Source organism: Artemia sp. Qi Xiang Cuo, chromosome 20 (genome assembly GCF_049724085.1).
Source record: "Artemia sp. Qi Xiang Cuo chromosome 20, ASM4972408v1, whole genome shotgun sequence".
NCBI lineage: Eukaryota > Metazoa > Arthropoda > Branchiopoda > Anostraca > Artemiidae > Artemia > Artemia sp. Qi Xiang Cuo.
In genome coordinates, this window is record NC_142813.1 from 16480336 (window position 1) to 16503263 (window position 22928).

Consider the following 22928-nt stretch of genomic DNA (forward strand, 5'->3'; position numbering starts at 1 on the left):
TAGATCTCTTACTGCTCTTCTAATATCTGTAAAATACGCGAGAAGTGAAGTTTGGTTAATGCTAATGAAATACAACAAAATATAATGAAAATATAATAATTTATGAACAAAATTGGGCTATATATTTACACTTTGGGGGTGGGGTAAAGCATAGCATATATTAAATACGTAACCTAACCTAGGCTTTCCCCCTAAACCCCAAAAAACTAAAGTTTAAATATATTTCCCAGAGTGAGAAACCACTGAATACTTGCTTATACAGCATCAGATCTTTACCTTTGTCGAGTGGATGCCTCGCGTGTTTTACAGATATTAGAACAGTACCGATCTTTTATTTAACTTTGCAGCAATTTTTCATAGCAAATAACTGAATTAATCAGACGTGGAGCAGAGAAAACCATCTTCTTAAGTATATTTTTCCTTTTAATAAGTAAGGTTTTGATGAAGGTTTTTTGTCTAATCCTTATTCTTTTACCAAGTAAAACATTTAAACAAGTATACACTATTATATATATAGACACTTATTTGAGGGGGTTTTATTTGATATTTTCCAACATTCTTCAGCTATTGATTGGCTTCCACATGTTTTATGCTATGACCTTTGCTGACTTTCTTGAAAAGTTAATTAACGTTAAACTTTTTCTCGCAGCAATAAAGTATACGAAGTTATAGTTCACTGTCATTGTCCAATTGGGGGGAGGGATTTAAATTTACTGAGCTCTAACTGAGGTCTCAGAACTTTATGTATAGTAAAAAAATAAAAAACATTAATTTTAGTTTTACCTATCAAAAGCTAGCCTACAAGCCTGAGAAAATTGCCTAATTTAAAAAAAAGGGGAAACACACCCCAACAAATAAAGAAATCTTAATGAAAATCGCACCATCAGATACACGATGTCATAGAACTCTAATGTAGAAGTTTCAAGCTCTTATCTGCAAAAATGTGGAATTTTGTATTATTTTTTTTTTACCAGAGAAAGACCACAGATACATTTCTTCCCCAGAATTGACTGTATCAAATTCGATTGTTTTAAGGGGGAGGGCTCATTCGAACGGGAATTAAAATGCCTAGTGCCTTAGGCTATTTGTGATCAAAAAGATAGGATGAGCGACTACCCTCCCTCCCACGCCCCTTCCCTCCGAAATTAGTCATAAATTTTGAGATAGCCATTCATTTTGAAAAGTATAGTTGAATCGTCCAATAACTATACATTTGGAGATGACATGACCCAACAGAGCACCTGGGGAAAGGTCTGTAAGTTATGAAATTGGCAAATTGTTTACATATAGTGATTTTACTGGAACTGTGCAGACATTTTTTGGGGAGGGGGAGAGAAGGATTTTCCACAAAGAGAAGTTTCCGGGTGAGCTTCCCAGAGAAAATTTTACATGGGGCAAATTTTCCAGATTTCCTATATGGAATGATTTTATTTGTCACTATTTGGGCTTTTGTTCTATTCAAAAGCAGTACTTCACTTCATATCTTTATTCTTTTGGCGTCTTTTGGAGACATTCAATCTTATTTAAGATCAATTACAAGGGCGCTCAAGCTGAGATACAGAAGTAGTATCCACTTACCATTAACATGAATTGTGTTTTGCATTAATCAAATCCTACCCTGGTGAAGGCCTCTAGACTGGAATGAAGTTAAAGGCCACAAGTAGACCCTAAAGAAGTTTATGTTTTTTTTTCTTACTATTCCCCCAAATGAACTGAGTCATTAGCTTCTACCCTGCCACATACAAAAAAGCAATAGCTCCTCTATTTTGTGAGTATAGCGGGAAAAAGGCCTTTTGTTCAATTGTCACTTTTCTGGAGCTTTTTACTTCAAAGCCAGCTTGAAGGAGCAACCACTACATGGTTCATCTTCACAGAAAATTTAGATATACTTATCTATTGTGAACATATCAATCTATGCAAGTGTGTATTAAGGGAGCTAGTGGAAGTAGATGTTCTTTCTTTTTATGGAAAAACAGTTCAGGCAACTAAAAGTGTCGGAACACCCGCCTCAATACCAAGACGCCAAGGTTGGTGATTCTTCTCTTCGGACACTTCTCTTTTTTTACAAAGAGTTTCTTCTCCTTATACCTTGAGCAGCTATATGAAGAACTCAAGATGAGATTTCCTAACCACTAAGCTACAGCATTTCAAATCCAACTCTTAGCTAGTGCCCCCCCCCCCTAACAGAAATCCTAAATAAGCCACTACAACCTAATCAATAAAAGAACATTACCGAAACTTTGAAAATAAAGACACATAAGCTAAAATTTTGGCAGTTTCATCTCCCTGACAGTTTGCAATAGCAAAATGTATATTTATAAGGAATTTTACTTCAGGCAGGGATGGGGAATGTAGACCCTAGTGTCTAGATATAACATAAGGATAAGCTAATCTTTTCAGATTTCAAATAAAGTGAATTTTAATGAAACAAACTTACAAATGAGTGGCATGCTGTAGCATCTGTTTCATTAACAGACGTTTCAGCAGGATAGTTTACAGAGTTATTATTTGTGCCACTTGCTGCAGGAGGTACTACATTTTTTAAGCTATCTTCAGACTGGACACAATTTTCTGAGGTTGTATCAACTCTCTTTCTCTTCACAGGGGGTGGAGTCATTTGAGTCCTTTCAGAAGGATAACTAGGCTTCATTAGCTGTTTAGCTGTCCCTTCAAGGTCACCAAGACCTTTAATTTTAAGCATATCAGCTACTTTTATCAATGAGTTTACTTGGGTATGTGCAACAGTTACTTCACCTGTGTACATAAACTTCACCAAAGCTTGCATATCATTAAATTTCACATCACTTAAAATAATAATAGGATGGGAGTGTGACATCCCAAGAAGCAGTGTTTCAAAGTAAGAACTGCATGCTGAGAGAACAAGTCTATGACATTTTATGCTTTGACTATCACAGGAAAGTGTGACATCTGTGAAGTGTTCACTGTTCAGCAATGATACAAAAGTTCCATGAAATACATCCAGGTAGTTGTTCCACTTCAAACAGAATTCTTCTTGATCCATTTGAGGAAATAGTGGCTTATTAAACACTAGAGCAACACCAATGCGCTGAAATGGAATGAAAGACATTACTAAATATTGTAAAAGACAGGCATTATACACACTAAAATTGAAAATTGAGAATGTAGACCGTAATTGCAAATTAAAGAATGCAGCTAGATACATTTATTTTTCTGTTTCAAAGTTTAAGTTTATAAATATACTCAGTATGGAGAATTTTTATGTCTCTAAATATTCAAAAACATACTTTTATAGTTGACTAAAATTCAAGACTCAATTTCAGCTACTTTAATTTTGTATGTAGCACTGAATACTCTAAGATTTAAACATATCTCGAATGCTCACATCAAGTCTTTTATCTTATGGTAACTAACCATATACCAGACAAATTTTAACCCCTCTCCATTGTAGTTATAGGGGTGACATAGCCACTATTATTGTGGACTGGGTTGTCACTAGCCTTTCACCAATGGGGGAGGGGAGGGGGACGTCCCAAATGTGCGGACGAATTCGGGTAGGTGCTGAAGACAAACAAAATTTTTTACTTCATTTTTTATGCCTTAAAATAATATTTATTAGTAGCGGAAAATTCACATTTATATTGTATATTGTAGAGAAAAACTCAGGTATAAAAGCAAAATCAAAACAAAGAAAATAAGAAAAACTTTATGTCTGTATGGCTTTTCAACTTTCCACTTTTCTACAAGTAGGTTGAGGTCAATTTTTTCCAGCATGTATTTTTCCGACATCATGACCAGGAGATGCTCAAATGGATCGTTTTCCACAGTTGACATTAATCTGTTCTTGACGATTTTTATCTTGCTAAATATTCGTTCACCTTCGGCCGAAGTCACTAGAATAGTTTTTGCAAAAGTGAGTGCTTTGTAAACTAAATGCAACCACCGTATGTTCTTTTTTGCTAGAGAAAACAACTGGGCAAACTCAATGACGCTTCCAGCTTTTTTGCAAATCTCTGCAAAAAGTTATATTTCCGATCGGAATGCTTGAACAGGTATTTCGTTATAGGAAATATAGCACAGAAAGAGTGGCACTGTGAAGGATTGCGGTTTGTCGGACGGTTGAATGCAAGAAACACTAACTCTTTGGTCTCTTTATATGCAAGCGCTAACTCATTGCCAACTACTGCTAAAACTTTCTTGAACTTCATCAGGTAAAATGTCAAAAGGGTCATTGGCTACACTTCGATTGTCCTCTCTTCATCAATGAATCTTCTAGGAGGACGCCGCTGATGATGAAATCGTCTATGATTAACCTCTAGCCATGAACAAAATTCTAGATCTGAAATGCTATTTTAATAAGATCCATTATCACAAGATGAATTGTTTTATCAAACTAGTCGATAAAGTAATTTAACCAGTGACTTTACTATCATTTATACAGACTCTTTGATGACAGTTATCATGGCTTTCATCATGCGGCACGGGGCAACTATATCCAATTCCACACCTTCCAGTTCAAGAATCAGAGTTCGTTCGTGTAAGTAATTCCCTTAAGAACACCAGTTGTTGAATAAAATCAAAAAGAGTATGGGCACTGGGAAGCCCATCGAACTTTGATTTGCTGTCAGTACCAAGGGTATCTCAACTTGCTATTTCCTTCAGCAGTGCTGCAATTGTTGGAAGAACGCTCCATAGACAGTGGCGGATCCAGAGGGCCCCCCCCCGTAGCGTAGTCTAAAGTAGTGTAATTTACTTAATTAACTCAAGTTTGCGTTAGTTAAACTTGCTCCTAATGCAAGTTTCTCGAATCAACCTATTTTGCCCCCCCCCCTAAAAAATCCTGGATCCGCCCCTGTCCATAGAACTTAAAAAGACTCTGATCTGGAAGACCAGCTCGTTTCTGAACGTCCCCTAAGATATAGCTTGCCCTCAAGATCTTTTACACTCTAGCGAAACAAACTGAAGGGCTTGGATCCCCTGGTGAAAACGCTGTAGATTTGTTGTAAAACACCAAACATATTATGCACGTCAAGGAGCTTGATTCACAACAGTGCTCACCAATAATTTTTCCTCTGTAGGCAAGGATTATGAGGTATTGAATATTTATTCTTAACTTCTTAGAAATTTGTTCCCTTGAAGCACCCACTCATGTTACTTGCAAAATCGTAGCACTGAAACGCAAGTTTTCTTCATTGATAAAAGCCTTCCACTAAACTCGTGTAATTTCTTCTGCAATATCGGCTCCTATCCTCGACTCAAAATCTACAACACCAAGTAAACACTCTCTAGCGACTCCCTCTCTATCAATGTACCATACACCTACAGCGAAACGCTCTTCGTGGCTGACAGTGGGTGTTTTGTCTACAAAGAAGTTTGCTTTATTAAATTCTGCTACAATTTTTCGACCTAGTTTTGTTCCAACGATCGCAATCAATTCTTTTTGGCCATTTTCCGAGAGATACCCGGTGACAATCGGCTTGTTCTGATTTTTTATCCAATGGCACTTTTCGTTGTTGTACCTCGAAAGAAGATCGACTAAGTAAATGTAATTTCCCCCATCACAATTCTTCCCAAGAAATGCCAGAACTTGTTTACCTACAGCATTGGTAACACCTAACAGCATGTATATACTACGACGCCCTTTTTCCTTTTCTTTTTCTGACTATATATCTTTCATTAGTTTCTCCTTGTTACCTAAGCTTGGCAATTATTTATCTCTCTCATTAAAACAAATAAGGTCAACCGCAGAAACTTTGTGCCCATTTGATTGGAGGTGAGTGACAAGTATTCCAGCAATAACATCCTAGCTTTGTATTTTGTGCAAGTTCCTGTTAAAAATGAAGAAACTTTTTTTTCTGTATTTGCGGCCAAGTCCAGTTAAAAACAAGACAGACATTGAAATTACCACCCCATCAGCACCCCTTAAGCATTTATAAAACTGGTTGAGAGAATTGTAAACAAAGCTTTAATTAAGCAATTACAGGTCAACGGGCCCGTAATTTCCATGGAAGCAGAGCCAATAAGCTTTGAATCATCAGCATAAAGGCTCATCTTATTTCTTTCAGCTTCTGGAGCATCATTAATAAAAACATTGAACAATGTTGGACCTAAGATTGTTCCCTGAGGCATGCCACTGTCACTTCTGCAATTTCTGAGAAAAATTCTTGCCCATTGTCCCCAATACCTTAACTCTCTGCTTTCTTCCTGAAAGGGACTGCATCATCCATTCTACAACCTCTAAATGGATACCAATAGCTATTAGTTTTATGTTCAGCCAGGGATAACAGACTTTATCAAATGCTTTGGCAAAATCAAAAAGGATCATGTCCACTGGAGTACTACCATCTAGCAACTTTGTGATATAGTCATAAGCATCTATAAGATTTGTCTCAACTGAGTGCTGTTTGAGCAGTTTGTTGTCAAATAAATGTTTTGTAATAGTGGTATTCACAATTCCTTCAAGTATTTTACCAACTGTTGAGGTAATGCTAATGGGTTGGTATTTGGTGACATTATTCCTACTTCAACCCTTATGAACAGCCGTAATATTTACATTTCACCAATCTTGAAGAACTACTTAAGTATCCAGAGACTTTTGGACCAGTTTTGTTAAAGAAGGGGCAAGCTCCAAATGGGTCTCTTTTAAGGTCTGGGATGAACTCCAACATGGACCAACAGACTGATTTGAATTCAATCTTTTGAGCTGCAGTTCTACGTCCACAGGTTTGATTGTGATAACTTGCATACATTTCTCAATATTGTACTCCAGCATTTGTAGCAAGGGAGCATTATCTGTAGGTGTGAAAACTTACTCAAACTGCTTATTCATGACTTTGGGCATATCACCAGGATCGTTTATACCATTCTTATCAACTGAGAGTTGTTACTGAATGTCTACTGGCTTTTGAGGCATATTCCACAACTTCTATGGATTGGCTTTTGAAGCTGATGCTAAGGATTTCTCATACTTGCTTTTAAGTTCTCTTGTAAGGTGCTGGACTTTATTTTGTATCAGTTTAAAATTATCATAATTTGCCTGTGTTGGAATGTCCTTGTACCTCCTCTAGAGTTTCGTTCAGATTGCTGGCTTGATTTCTCGTGTCACGTAAATTAGTGTTCATTGTCTTTGGTTGTTGTTTATTTTTCAGTTGTCTGCATCAGCACCTTTTCATATCAAGCCATGCTTCCTCCATATTTTTTTTTCAACAAAGGACCAATTTTGGTTAGTAAAGTCTTGCCTGACTTTGCTATAATTTGTACATATATGGTTTCTAAAAATATCTGTTTGAGGGTACAAACTTAGTCAACAAGTAATGGCTATATGGTAACTTGCCCAAAAAGGTGACTCTTGGTCAACTTTGATTGCTTCCTCATTTTAAAGAAATAGGAGATCTAGGAGAGTTGGTTTCTGGCCCCCTTGGTGCCTAGTTGGGAAATTAATAGACTGATATAATGAATGCCCATGCAGGCACTCAAAGAGTGGGCCAGTCTGATCATCATTATTACCTGTAGCAGCATAGTCATCAACCCATGAGATTTGGGGCAGGTTAAAGTCCCCAGCAATTGATACATTCTAGAAAAGATAAATCATCAGTAAATTTATAGGTTTGCAATTGCAAGGTGAGAATTTTTCTGACAGGGGGGGGGGCTGGGCTTCTACAAATACCTCCTAAAACACTTCTTTTACAAGAAGACTTCTTATCTAATAGAACATATGTTATCAATTTGTATTTCTGAATTTGTTCCTCACTTTTCCTCCAATGCAAAAATCTTAGTCATGTTGCTCAGGGTAGTATTTTTGGACCAAGCCTCTGGACCTTCTACATAAATGACGAACCCAATCTTCTATCAAACCTCCTCACTCTCTATGTAGACAATTTAAAACTAGTGGGTCTGCAACAGGTTCTAACCTATAACAAATTCAAGATAACCTTAACAGTCTTTGCAGATGGACTGATAGATGGCTTCTTGACTTCAATGTTGGTAAATGTCATCTTATTTTGGTAAAATGAATAAAACACCCACAATATAACCTCCAAGACAACCCCCTTTCAGCAGCTACTAAAGACAGAGATCTTGGAGTCATTATTAACAATCAATTAAATTTTAGTACCCATGCCCAGGAGCGTCCCGAGGGGGGGGGGGGCCAACTTTTGTGGCATTCGGTAAAATTTTCGCTGAAAGCGAAAATTTTTGCAGAAATTTTGCAAAATCGGCCGAAATCTAGCAAAATTCTTGATTTCTGCAGAAAATTTAGCATAAATTAGGTAGCGATTCGGTAAAATTTACGAAGATCGCCCCCCTCCAATAAAATGAGCCTCGGAACGCCCTGCCCATGCCAAAACTATGTCATCATCTGCCTCTCAATCCCTTGGTATTATAAGAATGAAAACAAAACAATCTCAAGCCAGGGCCCTAGGATCTTTATGAAACTTTATGACACATTGATAAGACTGAATCTTGAGGTTGCAATGTCTTTAACACCTTGTTTTTTAAATATAAATTACTCCTGGGAAAGGTATAATCCAGAGCAACTAAGATGATTAGGGAATCACAGCAAATGTCTTATGAAGCATGCCTGCTCCACCTTGTACTCCCCACACTAAATTATAGGAGAAAATAGGGTGATATGACTTTAGCCAATATAAACCATTTCTGCTCTTCTTGCCTACCTGCTGCACCACATGCTAAAGAATCTATACCCTAATAAATCTAAAGGACGAGATGGTATTCAGCCTAGGTTCCCAAAATCTCTCACATAAATTTTAAAATGTTTGCTACAAACTTCAACAGTACCAAACAATTGGAAAGTAAACCATATTACTAGTCTTTTCATAACCCATATTACTAGTCTTTTCAAAAAAGGTAATAAAGACAAAATATGCAATTGTTTACACAGCAATCATCAACCATCAAATAGTACTACTACTACTAACAACTCACCACAGCACCAAGCCGCCTGAGGCCAACACAACTCCGCACGCTCCTCCTCCATCCCAATCAATTCAAAGCCTCCCCTTTTACACCCACCCACGAAGTTCCCATTTCTTTTAAATCTTTGTTTATGATGTCCTCCCATCCCAGTCGAGGATGAGCTGCTTTACATTTAGCCCTAGACGGTTGGCCAAAAAGAACAATTTTTGGCAATCTGTCATCCTTTATCCGCACAATGTGCCCTAGAAATCTCAACCTTTCTTTCATTATAGCCCTAGAGAGCAGTATTGAACCACATTTTGCGTATAGCCTATTGTTTGAAATATGGTCAGTCAGCCAGGTACCCAGAACAATCCTTAAGCAATTTTTCTGGAAACCATCTAGCAAATCTTCATCCGCTTTCTGAGCACCCATGCTTCAGAGCCATATTTCATCACTGTAACTTCTAATATTCTAATCTTGGTTTGCAGACTTATCTTCCTTTTCTTCCAAACTTTTTTAACTTTGAAAAAACACCCTGAGCCTTGGCTATTCTACTTTTAACATCTTTACTGCTCCCACCATCTTTACTAATAATACTACCAAGGTAAGTGAAGCTGCCCACCTGATCAATCTTTTCATTACCCAATGTCACCTTTTCATTTTCACTTATTCCTAGCTTTAGTGACTTAGTCTTCTTAAAATTAATTTTCAAACCTATTCTAGCACCCTGAACTCACAAAACCTCTAAAACTTCATTTATTTTGCTCACACTTTCATCTAGGAAGCTTAAATCATCAGCATAATCTAAGTCCAAGAGACCTTTTCCTCCCCATTTGATTCCATGGTCTCCCATTGCCTTTCCTGTGCTCCTTAAGACAAAGTCCATCAAAATAATCCATATAAGGGGGATAGAACACAACCCTGCTTAACCCCTGATTGAACAGAAAACCGGCTACTAACCTCATTTCCTACCTTGACTGCAGCAGTGTTATGCTCATACATAGCACTAATCACTTAAATGTATTGTCAGGTATACCATACAAGGACAAAACCTTTGCTAAAGCTCTTCTATCAACAGAATTGAATGCTTGTTCATAATCTATAAAACTGAGGACCAAAGGTGTTTGACAACTCAGGCACTTCTCAATTATTAGCCTAAGAGTGAAAATTTGGTCAACACATCCTCTATCTTTTCTAAAACCGCACTGTTCTTCTCTTAGAACTTTGTCTATGGTATCTCTCAGTCTAAAAAGTATCATATTACTAAGTAATTTACTACCTACAGAGATCAGACTAATGCCTCGATAATTACCACACTCACTTTTATCACCTTTCTTATAAGTGACTTAATTAAAGTTTTCCTAAAACCGTCAGGTACTTCTTTATTCAAATACCATATTCACAATCTTCAGTAGCTTATTTCTAACCTCAGAGCCGCCATATTTAAGCAAATCATTTGCCACACTATCAGCAACTGGGGCCTTATCACTCTTTCATCCTTTTAGTACTGTCGCTAATTCTTCCTCACAAAACAAATCTTTCTTCACATCCAAGGTATCACAAGCTTTTTCATTTTCCTCTATATCTTTTCCTGCAACTCTATGTCGATTTAGCAAATTCTCAAAATGTTTGGCCCATCTCTCTTTAGTTCTTTCCTTATCACTAATTGTGGCCATATTCCTATCTTTAACTGGGCCAAGTCCGGATTGACTACTCCATCTCAATTTATTAACATGCCAGTACAATATTTTACTATTATGCAGTCTATCTGCATCTTCCAGATCCTCGGCAATTTTATCCATGGCCTCCACTTCACACACCAACATCATAACTTTCTGGGAGGTAGTTTACCTTTCCAATATTTCAGCTTTAAATTAACCCTTGGCACTACTAGATGGTGATCTTTACTTTTAACATCTATAACAGCACTCCTATATATCCTAGTATCTTGTATTGATCCCACCAGTCTTTGGTTTACTATAACATAATCAATAAGGTTTGCTGTCTTACCATCACGTGAATACCATGTTAACCAAACAGTAAAAAAGATTATTTATTAATACTAAGTAGTACAGTCATCATTCTACATTGGCTCTTGTAGCCCCATGACTAAAAATTTTCTTAATGAGGACAACAATGTAAATTGACAGATTTTTTCAAGAACAGAAGAATGAAACCTTGGCATTATTGTTCAGGATAAATTGAGTTCACTTCCAACACCTGATCTAATGTCAGTTCTACAACATATTATCCACACTCATCAAAATAACCATAGCCAGAAGTTCAGAGAAATTCATTAGCAAACTCTACAAAGGTTTGCCTTACAGTAGCCTACCCAGTCAACAAAGGAGAAAGATCTTCAATATAAAAATGGTAAAGAAAGCCAACAAAACTTGTCAGTAGCTGTACCAAGCTCCCTTAGCAAAAAAGATAGAGAGTGCTGCTTTTACCCACACTGGCTGGGAAGCTTAGGAATCTGAACTGAAAGTATAGTGGATGGTGGCATTCCAACCAATTCCAATCATTATTGTGGATGTTGATTGAGCCAATCTAGCATTTAGTTTATTTACTTATTGTGTCAATGTCATCACCTGCAGCAATGTTTACAGGTGCAGATTCACCTTGCTACTTGAAAGTGCAATTTAAGGTAATACGACTAGAGGAAATTCAAAGAGGCTAAATGTCTCTTTCACCAATTTAAGGTGAAAGCAGCATTTCACCACCAGAGTAAGAAATCACTTCTTCAACCAGTGGCCAACCTATGGAACCAGCTCTTTGAACAAAGTGATGACAGTGGTTAAATATGGCTCTGAAGCATAGCATTCCAAAAAATGGAGGAAGATTCACTAGATGTTTTCTAGAGAAACTGCATGAAGATTGTTTGGGCACCTGGCTGACCGACAGTAGGGTAAAGGTACCAATGATTTGACAGTGCAATTTTGGAACCCCTGTCAAGATTTTCCTACAAACTAGTAATACAAACTAGCAATCTTTTCTATCTTTTCAATAATACAAACTAGCTATCTTTTCAGTCTGAAAGTGTATTTGTGAGTGAATTACTACAACTTCTACCAACTCACTACAGCCCCAAGCCACCTGAGGCCATTACAGCTATGAACACTCATCTATCCTAATCTATTCAAAACCCCCTCTTTACACCTTCCCAGGAAGTTCCCATTTTGCTTAAATCTTTCTTTACAACATCCTTCAGCCCCAACCACAAACAACCTTCTTTCTAATTAGACCTAAATGGTTGGTCCAAAAGAACAATCTTTGGCAATCTGCCAACCTTCATCTGTAGAAATTGCCCTAGTCATCACAACCTTTCTCTCATTACTGCCCTTGAAAGCAGGATTGAGCCAACTATTTAAAATAGGGTAAAGGTACCAATGATTCAACAGTTTTTGTAAAAAACCAGTTTTTGTGCTCCAGAAGTCCTAATTTAAAGATTTCTGGTTTGAAAAGGGTTTCAGTACGTAGGAAAAACACCTAGGAATCTAATTGTTTAATGAGAAGTTTGAAGTTCTATCTGAATTAATTAAAAAAAAAATTTCCACAAAAAAAGTTTTTCAAAGAAAAGTAAAGAACTCCATTAAACAAAAAATGAGCAAAAATAAAATCAAATAATCTACCAAGCTCGAAACTACCACAAATCAGCATCGATAAATAAATGAAACCCAAAAAGAACAGAAATTACAAAAAATAACCGAGTCAAACTCAAAACGAGCAGAAATTAACATAAGTTGGGTGCAACACCCCTATGCCTTCCCAAGGCCAGAACAAAATTTGCACTTTACTGAAAAAAATATAAATGTTTTTACTTTTATCACTTTAATAAATCAAATAATATTAACGTTTTGATCACTAAATAAGAGTATCTGTATATTAAACTGACAATGCACATTCATTTGTATTTTTTCAGTTAAGTGCAAATTTTGTTCTGGCCTTGGGAAGGCATAGGGGTTTTGCACCCAACTTATGTTAATTTCTGCTCGTTTTGAGTTTGACTCGGTTATTTTTTGTAATTTCTGTTCGTTTTGGGTTTCATTTATTTATTGATGCTGATTTGTGGTAGTTTTCAAGCTTGATAGATTATTTGATTTTATTTTTGCTCATTTTTTGTTTAATGGATTTCTTTACATTTCTTTGAAAAACTCATTTTGTAGAAAAAGTTTTTTTTTAATTAATTTATGTTCTTATTATATTGACATAGTCTTTTCAGGGAAAAAGATAATCATAATTTAAATCTTTTCGTTTTTTAAGACTTTATAGTTTGGCCTGCTATTTTTATGCTGGAGAAAAATTTTCAGCAATTTTTAACAACATACACCATTTTAAAAACCTGGACACAAATAGTACTGTTTAACTTAGGCTGCGTTCGTTTTCGTCGTTCTATGGAAATCAAATCCTCGGTTTTACAATTAAGCCGTTCGTTTTCGCCGTTCTATGAAATGTTTCGCTTATAAGCCGTTCTTTGAAATGACATTCTTTGTTCTTAGCACCGTCGCTCTTAGAACAACGAGCAGAGCTTCACACACCGTTCAAAAAATTTATTTTTAATTTTGGGCGCCATGTTTTAAGAAAACAAAAAAAAGACAGAAAAAAAGTTTATTCATTTTTAATTTTGTAGATTAGGTTGATGGGGTCTTTCATCTAAAAAATGGTAGTGATTTGTTTTTTGTATATATGGCACAGTTTTGAAATCTTCAGAAAGTTCTGGAAGCATTTTTGGGATAAATTGCTTTCCAAACTTTCAAAAATTCCTTAGGGGTCACTTGGAAACATCATGGGAGGAATTTTTAAATGTCTTAGATTACAACTAATACTAAGAAACTCCAGCTAACCCCAGGTTTTAATACCCTTAGGAATATGTTCAATTGTTGCAAAGTCTTAAGCTAAAAATTTAGAAAGGACATTCAGCTGATTAAGTGTTAGGCAAAGTGCCGCAACTATGATTATTGTTCACAATACGAAGTAAAAATATTTTCTTAAAATGTGTCCTTATGTGAAGTCTACTATTTAGGATTGCACCACAATTTCAACTAATCTAATGTTTATGCCCATTCATAAGCATTCGAAAGCAAGAGTGCCCATTTGCACTCTATAGAACGGTGCAACAGTCACTTTCCTCTAGTAACTCTATTGCTTTTTTTGCTACATTCACAAGTATATTTTCCATTTTTGTTGTGCTGGTTGATTGAAATTTTATCTGTGACTTTGAAATTTTATCTGGCTAAGGAAAGCTCTTATAAGCCGTTTTTTCAGTTAAAACGAAGTTCTTAGAACGGCGAAATAAAACGCAATTGAAGAGTAAAACCGAGAAAATCTTTTTAGTACTAAGAACGACGAACGGTGAAAACGAACGCAGCTTTAGTTTCATACCTCCTCTAGTTGACCTGAAATGGAAAACTTGATACCATTGGCAAAAAAATCTGTTTACTCTCTTTGATAGCTTGAATACACTTACGCTATTTTGATTTGGTTAAATTTTAAGAGCAGAAGTAACCTCGAAAGTTTGAACATAATACCCTCAGTCGCTCTTGGGATACTGTTGAGATGCCTTATTGGGAATTAGCATCATCACAGTGCATTTTGATTTAATCTTACGGCAATATTTAGTTTTGAAACATAATGGGCAAATGGGAGGGAGGAGGTTTATATAAAAACCTCCTCAAAAAGATATTTTTATCTGGAAATCAACTATGCTGAACAAAATGGCTATCTCAAAATTTTGAATGGATGTGTTTAGGGGAATGATAGGCGTGGGGGGGGGGCTAGTTGCCCTCCAATCACTTTTCACTATTAAAAAGGGCACTAGCCCTTTGAGTTTCCAATCGATTGAGCCTGTTTAGAAGTTTCTACGACAACTCCTTCTATAAAAACCTTATATGCCCCCAGAGCATAACTTAAAACCCTCGCCCTGAGGGTTGTGAGGGAGTGTCCTCCTCAAAAACATATTTTCTATCTGGAAAACAACTACGCTGAACAAAATGGCTATCTCAAAATTTTGATTGGATCTGTTTGGGGGAAGGATGGGCGTGGGGGGGGGGCTAATTGCCCTCCAATCACTTTTGACTATTAAAAAGGTTACTAGCCCTTTGAATTTCCAATCGAATGAGCCTGTTTTGAAGTTTCTACGACAACACCTTCTATAAAAATCTTATATGCCCCCAGAGCATAACTTAAAATCCTTGCCCTGAGGGCTGTGAGGGAGTTTCCTCCTCAAACACATATTTTATATGAGGAAAAGAACTATTCTGAACAAACTGGCTATCTTAAAGTTTGGATTAGAGGTGTGTGATGGAATGTTTGGTGTAGGAGAGGGGCTAGTTGCCCTCCAATCCCTTTTACCTAATAAAAAGGGAACTAGCCGCTCCAATGTGCAATCGAATGAGCCCTTTTCAAAGTTTCTACGACAAAGCCTTCTATAAAAACCTTACATGCCCCCAGGGCATAACTTAAAACCCTTGCCCTGAGGGTTGTGGTGGAGCGTCCTCCTCAAAATCATATTTTCTATCTGGAAATCAACTACGCTGAACAAAATGGCTATTTCAAAATTTTGATTGGATGTGTTTTGGGGAATGATGGGCGCGGGGGGGGGGGGGCCCTAGTTTCCCTCTAATCACTTTCAACTATTAAAAAGGGTTCTAGCCCTTTGAATTTCAAATCCAATGAGCCCTTGTTGAAGTTCCTACGACAATACTTTCTATAAAAACCTCTTTGAAGTTAATACAAGCATCCCTTCCATAAGACCCATATATGCCCCCAGGGCATAACTTACAACCCTTGCACTGAGGGCTCTGAGGGAGTTATCATCCTAAAAGACAAAATTTCCAGAACTTTCAACTATGTTGAACAAAATGGATATCTCAAAGTTTTAATTCAATATGTTTGGGAAAATGGTGGGCATGAGAGGGGTGTTAGTTACTATCCAATCACTTTCAACTATTAAAAAAGGCACTAGCCCTTTCAATAAAAACTTTATATGCCCCCAGGGCATAACTTACAACCCTTTCCCTCAAGGCTGGGTGGGGAAGGGTTCTCATCCTTAAAGACCTAATTTCCAAAACTTTTAACTACATTGAATAAGATTGTTATAAAAAAATATTGATTAAATGTGTTTTGGGAAAAGGTGGGCGTGAGAGGGGGGTTAGTTGCTCTCAAATTACTTTTGACTATTAAAAAGAGTACTAGTCCTTTGAATTTCAAATCGAATGAGCCCTTTTTCAAGTTTCTACAACAAAGGTTTCAATAAAAACCTTATATGCCCCCAGGGCATAGCTTATAATCCTTGCCCTGAGGGTTGTGGGGGAGTGCCCTCCTCAAAAATATGTTTTCTATCTAGAAATCAACTACCCTGAACAAAATGGCTATCTCAAAATTATTATTGGACGTGTTTGGGGGAATGGTGGGTGTGAGTGGGGGGGGGCTAGTTGCCCTCCAATTACTTTTGACTATTAAAAAGGACACTAGCCCTTTGAATTTCCAGTCGAATGAGCTTTTATTGAAGTTTCTATGACAAAGCCTTCTTTAAAAATCTTATATACCCCCAGGGCATAACTTAAAACCCTTGCCCTTAGGGATGTGGGGGAGTGTCCTTCTCAAAAACATATTTTCTATCTGGAAATCAACTATGCTGAACAAAATGGCTATCTCAAAATTTTGATTGGATGTGTTTGGGGGGATGAAGGGCGTGGGGGAGGGGGTAGTTGCCCTCCAATCACTTTCGACTATTAAAAAGGGTACTAGCCCTTTGAATTTCCAATCAAATGAGCCTGTTTTGAAGTTTCTACGGCGACACCTTCTATAAAAACCTTATATACCCCCAGGACATAACTTAAAACCCTTGCCCTAAGGGATGTGGGGGAGTGTCCTCCTCAAAAACATATTATCTATCTGGAAATCAACTATGCTGAACAAAATGGGTATCTCAAAATTTTGATTGGATGTGTTTGGGGGGATGAAAGGCGTGGGGGGGGGCTAGTTGCCCTCCAATCACTTTCGACTATTAAAAAGGGTACTAGCCCTTTGAATTTCCAATCAAATGAGCCTGTTTTGAAGTTTTTACGGCAACGCCTTCTATATAAACCTTACATGCCCCCAGGGCATAACTTAAAACCCTTGCCCTGATGGTTGTGGGAGAGTGTCCTCCTCAAAAACATATTTTCAATCTGGAAATCAAGCATGTTGAACAAAATGGCTATCTCAAAATTTTGATTGGATTTGTTTTGGGGAATGATGGGCGTGGGGAGGGGGAGCTGGTTGCCCTCCAATCACTTTTGACTATTAAAAAGGGCACTAGCCCTTTGAATTTCCAATCGAATGAGCCAGTTTTGAAGTTTCTATGACAACGCCTTCTATAAAAACCTTATATGTCCACAGGGCATAACTTAGAACCCTTGCCCTGAGGGTTGTGAGGGATTGTCCTCCTCAAAACATATTTTCTATCTGGAAAACAACTATGCTGAACAAAATGGCTACCTCAAAATTTTGATTGGATGTGTTTTGGGGAATGATGGGGGTGGGGGGGCTAGTTACCCTCCAATCACTTTTGACTATTAAAAAGGGTACTAGCCCTTTGAATTTCAAATCAAATGAGCCTGTTTTGAAGTTTCTAGGACAACACCTTCTATAAAAACCTTATATGCCCCCAGTGTATAACTTAAACCCTTGCCCTGAGGGTTGTGGGGGAGTGTCCTCCTCAAAAACATATTTTCTATCGAGAAATCAAATATGCTGAACAAAATGGCTATCTCAAAATTTTGTTGGGATGTGTTTGGGGGATTGATGGGGTTGGGGGGGGGCTAGTTGCCCTCCAATCACTTTTGACTATTAAAAAGGGCACTAGCCACTCCAATTTCTAATCGAATGAGCCCTTTTCGAAGTTTCTAAGACGACTCCTTTGATACAAAGTGCCCTGGTATGGAAAAAAAAAACAAAAAAACAACACATTGTACCCACATCATTCTTTACTTAGGCAGCACTAGCGCGCTGCCTATGAAAGGGTACAAAACTCCGATTTTCTGAAATTAGAGCATTTTCACCTACAAATTTGACACAACAAAAAGTTACCTGTTTTCAACTCAAGCTGGAACCCAATTCAACACATGTCAAAATACTTGGGGAATACCTGTCAGTGGAACCTGGTGTATTCAACACATGTTGGAATACTTGGGGAATACCTGTGGGTGGAACCTGGTGTATTTGACATGTATATTCTTGTTTCTTTGTTTTTCTTTAACTTGATTTAATGTGTAAAAGTATAAAACATTATTCAAAAAGTATAAGTAATAAAACTAGAAAAATTGTTTCAAGTATGTAGTATCTAATATAACAAAATTGGTTACAGATACAGATATTTTATTTTTGAAATATACATAATGCTACAAAATACACCTGTGCACATGCCTGGTGGCATAGTTGAGCACATTAAAAATTACAACAAATTATTAAACACTATTAACAAACTAAATGAAAAAAAAACAAAAAAAACAACAAGCCTCTTGGACAACTGCCCAAATACAAACAAGGTAAATAAAACCAAAATCAACCATCAGAGACACACTTCCCTACCATTCTGCAAAACTGCTGGTAATCAGCACACTCTCTAATATCCAGGGGAATAGAATTCCACATCTTTGGACCAATATGCCTCAAACTAAATCCTGCTCTAGTTGTTTGCCTAAACTCCTGCAAGGAATTAAACCTAAGTGATGTTGGATATGAATGATGATGCAAGTTAAGAGGAGTGTGATATTGTGACCTAGACCACAAAAACCTTCTTTTTTCTATGTGTTGCATATATGCCACAGGAATAGCATCATTGAATGCTATCTGGAATGGCCCAGCAAAGATTTGTTCATTGTTGACAGTGTAAATGTCATCAACATTTGGCCATTTCAAAGTGGGATCTGTGATTTTAATCCACTTGAAAATTTTAGTTTGGACTTTAATTTCCTTTGTCAGGAAAGTCCAGAGACCTAATGACAAAATATGGCACCTCACTTTTTCTTGTCGCTAAAGAAAACAGCATAGTATTTGTCATGCTGCAGTTCAACTTCCAACCCAAATTTGAGAATTTTTTTAGTTTCATTGATAAGTGCTAAGGAAAGGGAAAAATGATTTCCATGTGAATCTCTGCAATTTTTGGCAGTAGCAGGTACCAATAAATTCAACAGCTATATTTTTGTCAGTGAACCCTGGAATTATGACACCAATTATTTCTCATTTGTTTTACATGTTCAGTGAAGTTTCAACAATCACCTATATTTTGACAGTGCCTTTGGCTGAAAAAGCTCTATTTTTTTCCAAATGTGAAAAAACACAGCCTTTGACCATTCTACTTTTAACATCTTCACTGCTCTCACCATCTTTACTAATTATACTACCAAGGTAAGTGCAGCTGTCCAACTGATCAATCTTTTCCTTACCCATAATAACTTGTTCCTAGCCTTGGCATCAAAGTTCTCTTAACATTAATGTTTGGATCTATTCTAGCACCCTGAACTTGCAAAATCTCTAAGAGTTCATTCATTTTGCTCACTCTTTCAGCTAGGATGCTTTAATCATCAGCATAATCTAAGTCTAGAAAAAGTTTTCCTTTCCCATTTGATTCTATCTTCTTCCTTTGCCTTTTCTGTGCTCATTAAAAAAGTCTATCAAAATGATCTATATGAACAGGGATAGTATACCACCCTGCTTAACTCCTTATTTAATACAAAACCAGCTATTAATCTCATTTCCTTCCTTAACTACAGCAGTACTATTCTTGTACATAGTACTAATCTATTTAATGTATTTGTCTGGTATACCATAGAAGGATAAGGCTTGTGCTAAGGTTCTCTCATCAGTTGAATATAACACTTGCTCATAATCTATAAAACAGTGTACTAAATATGTTTGATGACTCAAGCACTTCTAAATTATTAACCTAAGAGTGGAAATTTGGTTAACACATTGGTAAAATTCTAGTTTAAATACTTTTTGTTACCTTGGAGAGGAGTTAGGTTAGGAAAATGAAACTTACAGGGATTGGTCTACAGACTAAAGTATGTCATGGAAAGGTATTTTGAAGTACCCACATCTACTCCATATCCCTCTAGAAGGCAGTGATATTTGATGAACATTAAAAATTTTTGTGTTATAAAAGTGAAACCTTGCAAAATAGATCTTCTGCTTAAATGAATTGAACAAAACTGTTTTCAACTTGACACCTTCGCTCAATCCAAATTTATGAGGTTTCAAAGATATACAAATACATTCCATTATATTTAGAAAAAAAAAACCAATGATATGGCTTAAAATACTACTCAAAAATAACAAGAATTGTATATTCAGATCTAAAACCAGAGAAAAAAAAATTGATAACTGAAAATTAAGGTAAAATGTTATTTTGTCAAAAATTCAATAGGTCAACCTGTCAAGTAGACAAATTTCAAAGACCTAGAAACCAGAAGAGGGTTAACATAGAACCTTGGGGTAAATATTTACCAAATCATATTATTGAGTTACAACTAAAGTGAATATACCGCTTGATGCCTTTTTTTATGCTCTTTACAAATAATAATAATTTTTGTTGGAAATGAATTTGAGCCCCCACCCCTATATATACCAATTCAGGGTATATATTTGTACATTAGGGGGGTGGAGGGAAAGTTTAAACTTACCTCTCATTTACATCAGAAATAAAATTACCCCCACTTCCTAATGTGCAAATATATACCCTGAATTGGTACATATAGGGTGGGGGCTAAAATTCATTCCCAACAAAAATGATTATTATATTTGTAAAGAGCATAAAAAAGGGCATTGAGTGGTATATTCACTTTAGTCATTACTCAATAATATGATTTGGTAAATATTTACCAACCTTGGTAATATCTTCCCAGAGTAAGTTTTGGCCCAGGATTCATTACTGAAATTTTCATCTTCTTTACATAACCCCTTTCCAAGATAGCAGAAAGTAGCTAAACTAGAATTTTACCAAACACATCTTCTACCCTTCCTAAAACTGCATTGTTTGTCTCTTTAAGGTTTATCTACGCCTATTGGATCTTTGACTTGTGTTGTCAGCAAGTCCTGTGGACAAGGTCAGTCATAAATTTTTGAATCACTTGTTTGATGTCTCTAATTGCCTTGAAATAACTCACAGAATTGACAGACTACTTGAATTACACTTACTCTAAGCCTATCTACCTTATTCTAACCCTAGGACAGATGAATGAGATGATAACCTAGACTATCTATAAAGAAAATTAAACTGATCTGAGAGATTTGAGTCTCCTCTTGACAGCAATGTCAGTTGAGACTTCTTTCAATATGACTAATTTTCTTCCTTCTCAGCACAACGCCATTAGCTGCAAATACTTTCAATACAGCAATAATTAATACAACCCAGCTTCAATCTAAAAAAAGAACAGACAATCTTCCTTTATAGCAGGATTTTTTTTTTTTTTTTTTTTTTTAACACGGACATATATCATTGCTAAAACCATCAATCAAACCTATTATACACACAATATCAATCCCTTTTTCAACACTGACAATACAGCAATTACATTACTATCACCATCAGATAAAATCTTTTTCTCTACCACTTTCCTGTATAAACTTAATAAACAGGTCTGTCATCCTATACTTCAAAAAATCATCATCAATCAAAATTCCTAATGCAAGTGCTACTGAAAATTCTCCTAAATTTTCCTCTGCAGAAATTCATCATTTCTTTTCTCAAATTTTCATACTCCTTACATTCAACAACATAATGGAAAATACTTTCTATCTCACTACAATTATCACACTGAGGACTATCAGTTTTGCCTATGATAAACAACCTATGCTTAATACCTACATGGGTCGACCGAAAACGGAACATTAAGCAACCATATTTTCTTTTTAATCTACTATAATTTTTCATATCAAAGCCAGGCTTCTTTTTCTGGGTAAGAGCTATATTACTACTATTATCCCTCATTTCCTCAAAATGTTTTTGGTTAATCTTTCTAACCATCTCTCTAATCTGTTTATATGTTTCTGTAGGGGGTGAATGGGTCATATTTTGTGCTGTCAGTTTGGCATATTTGTCTGCTTTTTCATTACCTGCCACCCCCACATGGGCTGGACACCACAAAAATTGTATCACTATTCCTTTCCCAACAATCTTCAGAATTGAACTATAGCACCTATGGACTTCATCATTTTGTTTATTTGGAAAATTCTTTAGGGACTGGAGGGCAGATTTTGAGTCACTGCATATGAGGAACTTAGATTGGTTTTCATCACTTTCACTAGTTTTCCTCAATACCCATTCTAGTGCACTTTCAATTGCTTTTATTTCTGCATCAAAAACAATTGATTCTTTACTTAGTGACTTTGTTATCACTGTATTTAATTCTGGAACCACTGCTGAACAACCCACTCCTAAACCATTTATTTTTGAACCATCTGTATATATTTTAACATATTCTTGATACTTGTTATTCAAAACTGAGAGGAATTCATATCTCATTATTAGCGGGTTATTTTCCATTTTTTTCCATGTAATCAATCTGACATTCAATCTGAACCCAATCCCAGGGGGAATTTTTGGTGGTTTTTCATAACGTAGCATTTGGGTAATAGGTACTTCTATACTTTCCTGAGTTAGTAGTTCTTCAAATTTTTCAAAAGGATTTAGACGTTTCCTTTTTCTATGGTGATTTCTAGTGGGGGTCAGACCAGGTTTAATTATCAATTTCTTAACTGGGTGATTAAAATCTGCTTTCCATAGATGGTTCATGTACACTATAAGCATTTTTTCCCGTCTTGTGTTGAGTTTCTCCACTCCAGACTCACCCACGAGAAAAGGAATTGGGGTGCTCTGGTGAGCTCCAAATACCAATTTCAGGGCTGTATTCTTTATTGTATCAAGTTTTCTGAGAGTAGATTCTGGGGCAATGCTGTATATCAAACTCCCATAATCAATTTTAGGTCTTATGTATTTGATATAAAATTGTCTTGCTGTAACTATGTTGACACCATGCTTCCCACATGAA

The 22928-nt window shown here is 36.4% G+C and overlaps 1 protein-coding gene across 1 annotated transcript in view; it reads right to left on the bottom strand.

Moving 5' to 3' along the window:
* The window catches only part of LOC148939939 (uncharacterized), a 54969-nt gene that overhangs the window by 22545 nt on the left and 9496 nt on the right, over positions 1–22928 (bottom strand). The window contains exon 2 of the mRNA XM_089105918.1: positions 2438–3067. Coding sequence (XP_088962044.1) covers positions 2438–3067 — 630 coding nt within the window. The remainder of the gene's footprint in view (positions 1–2437; positions 3068–22928) is intronic.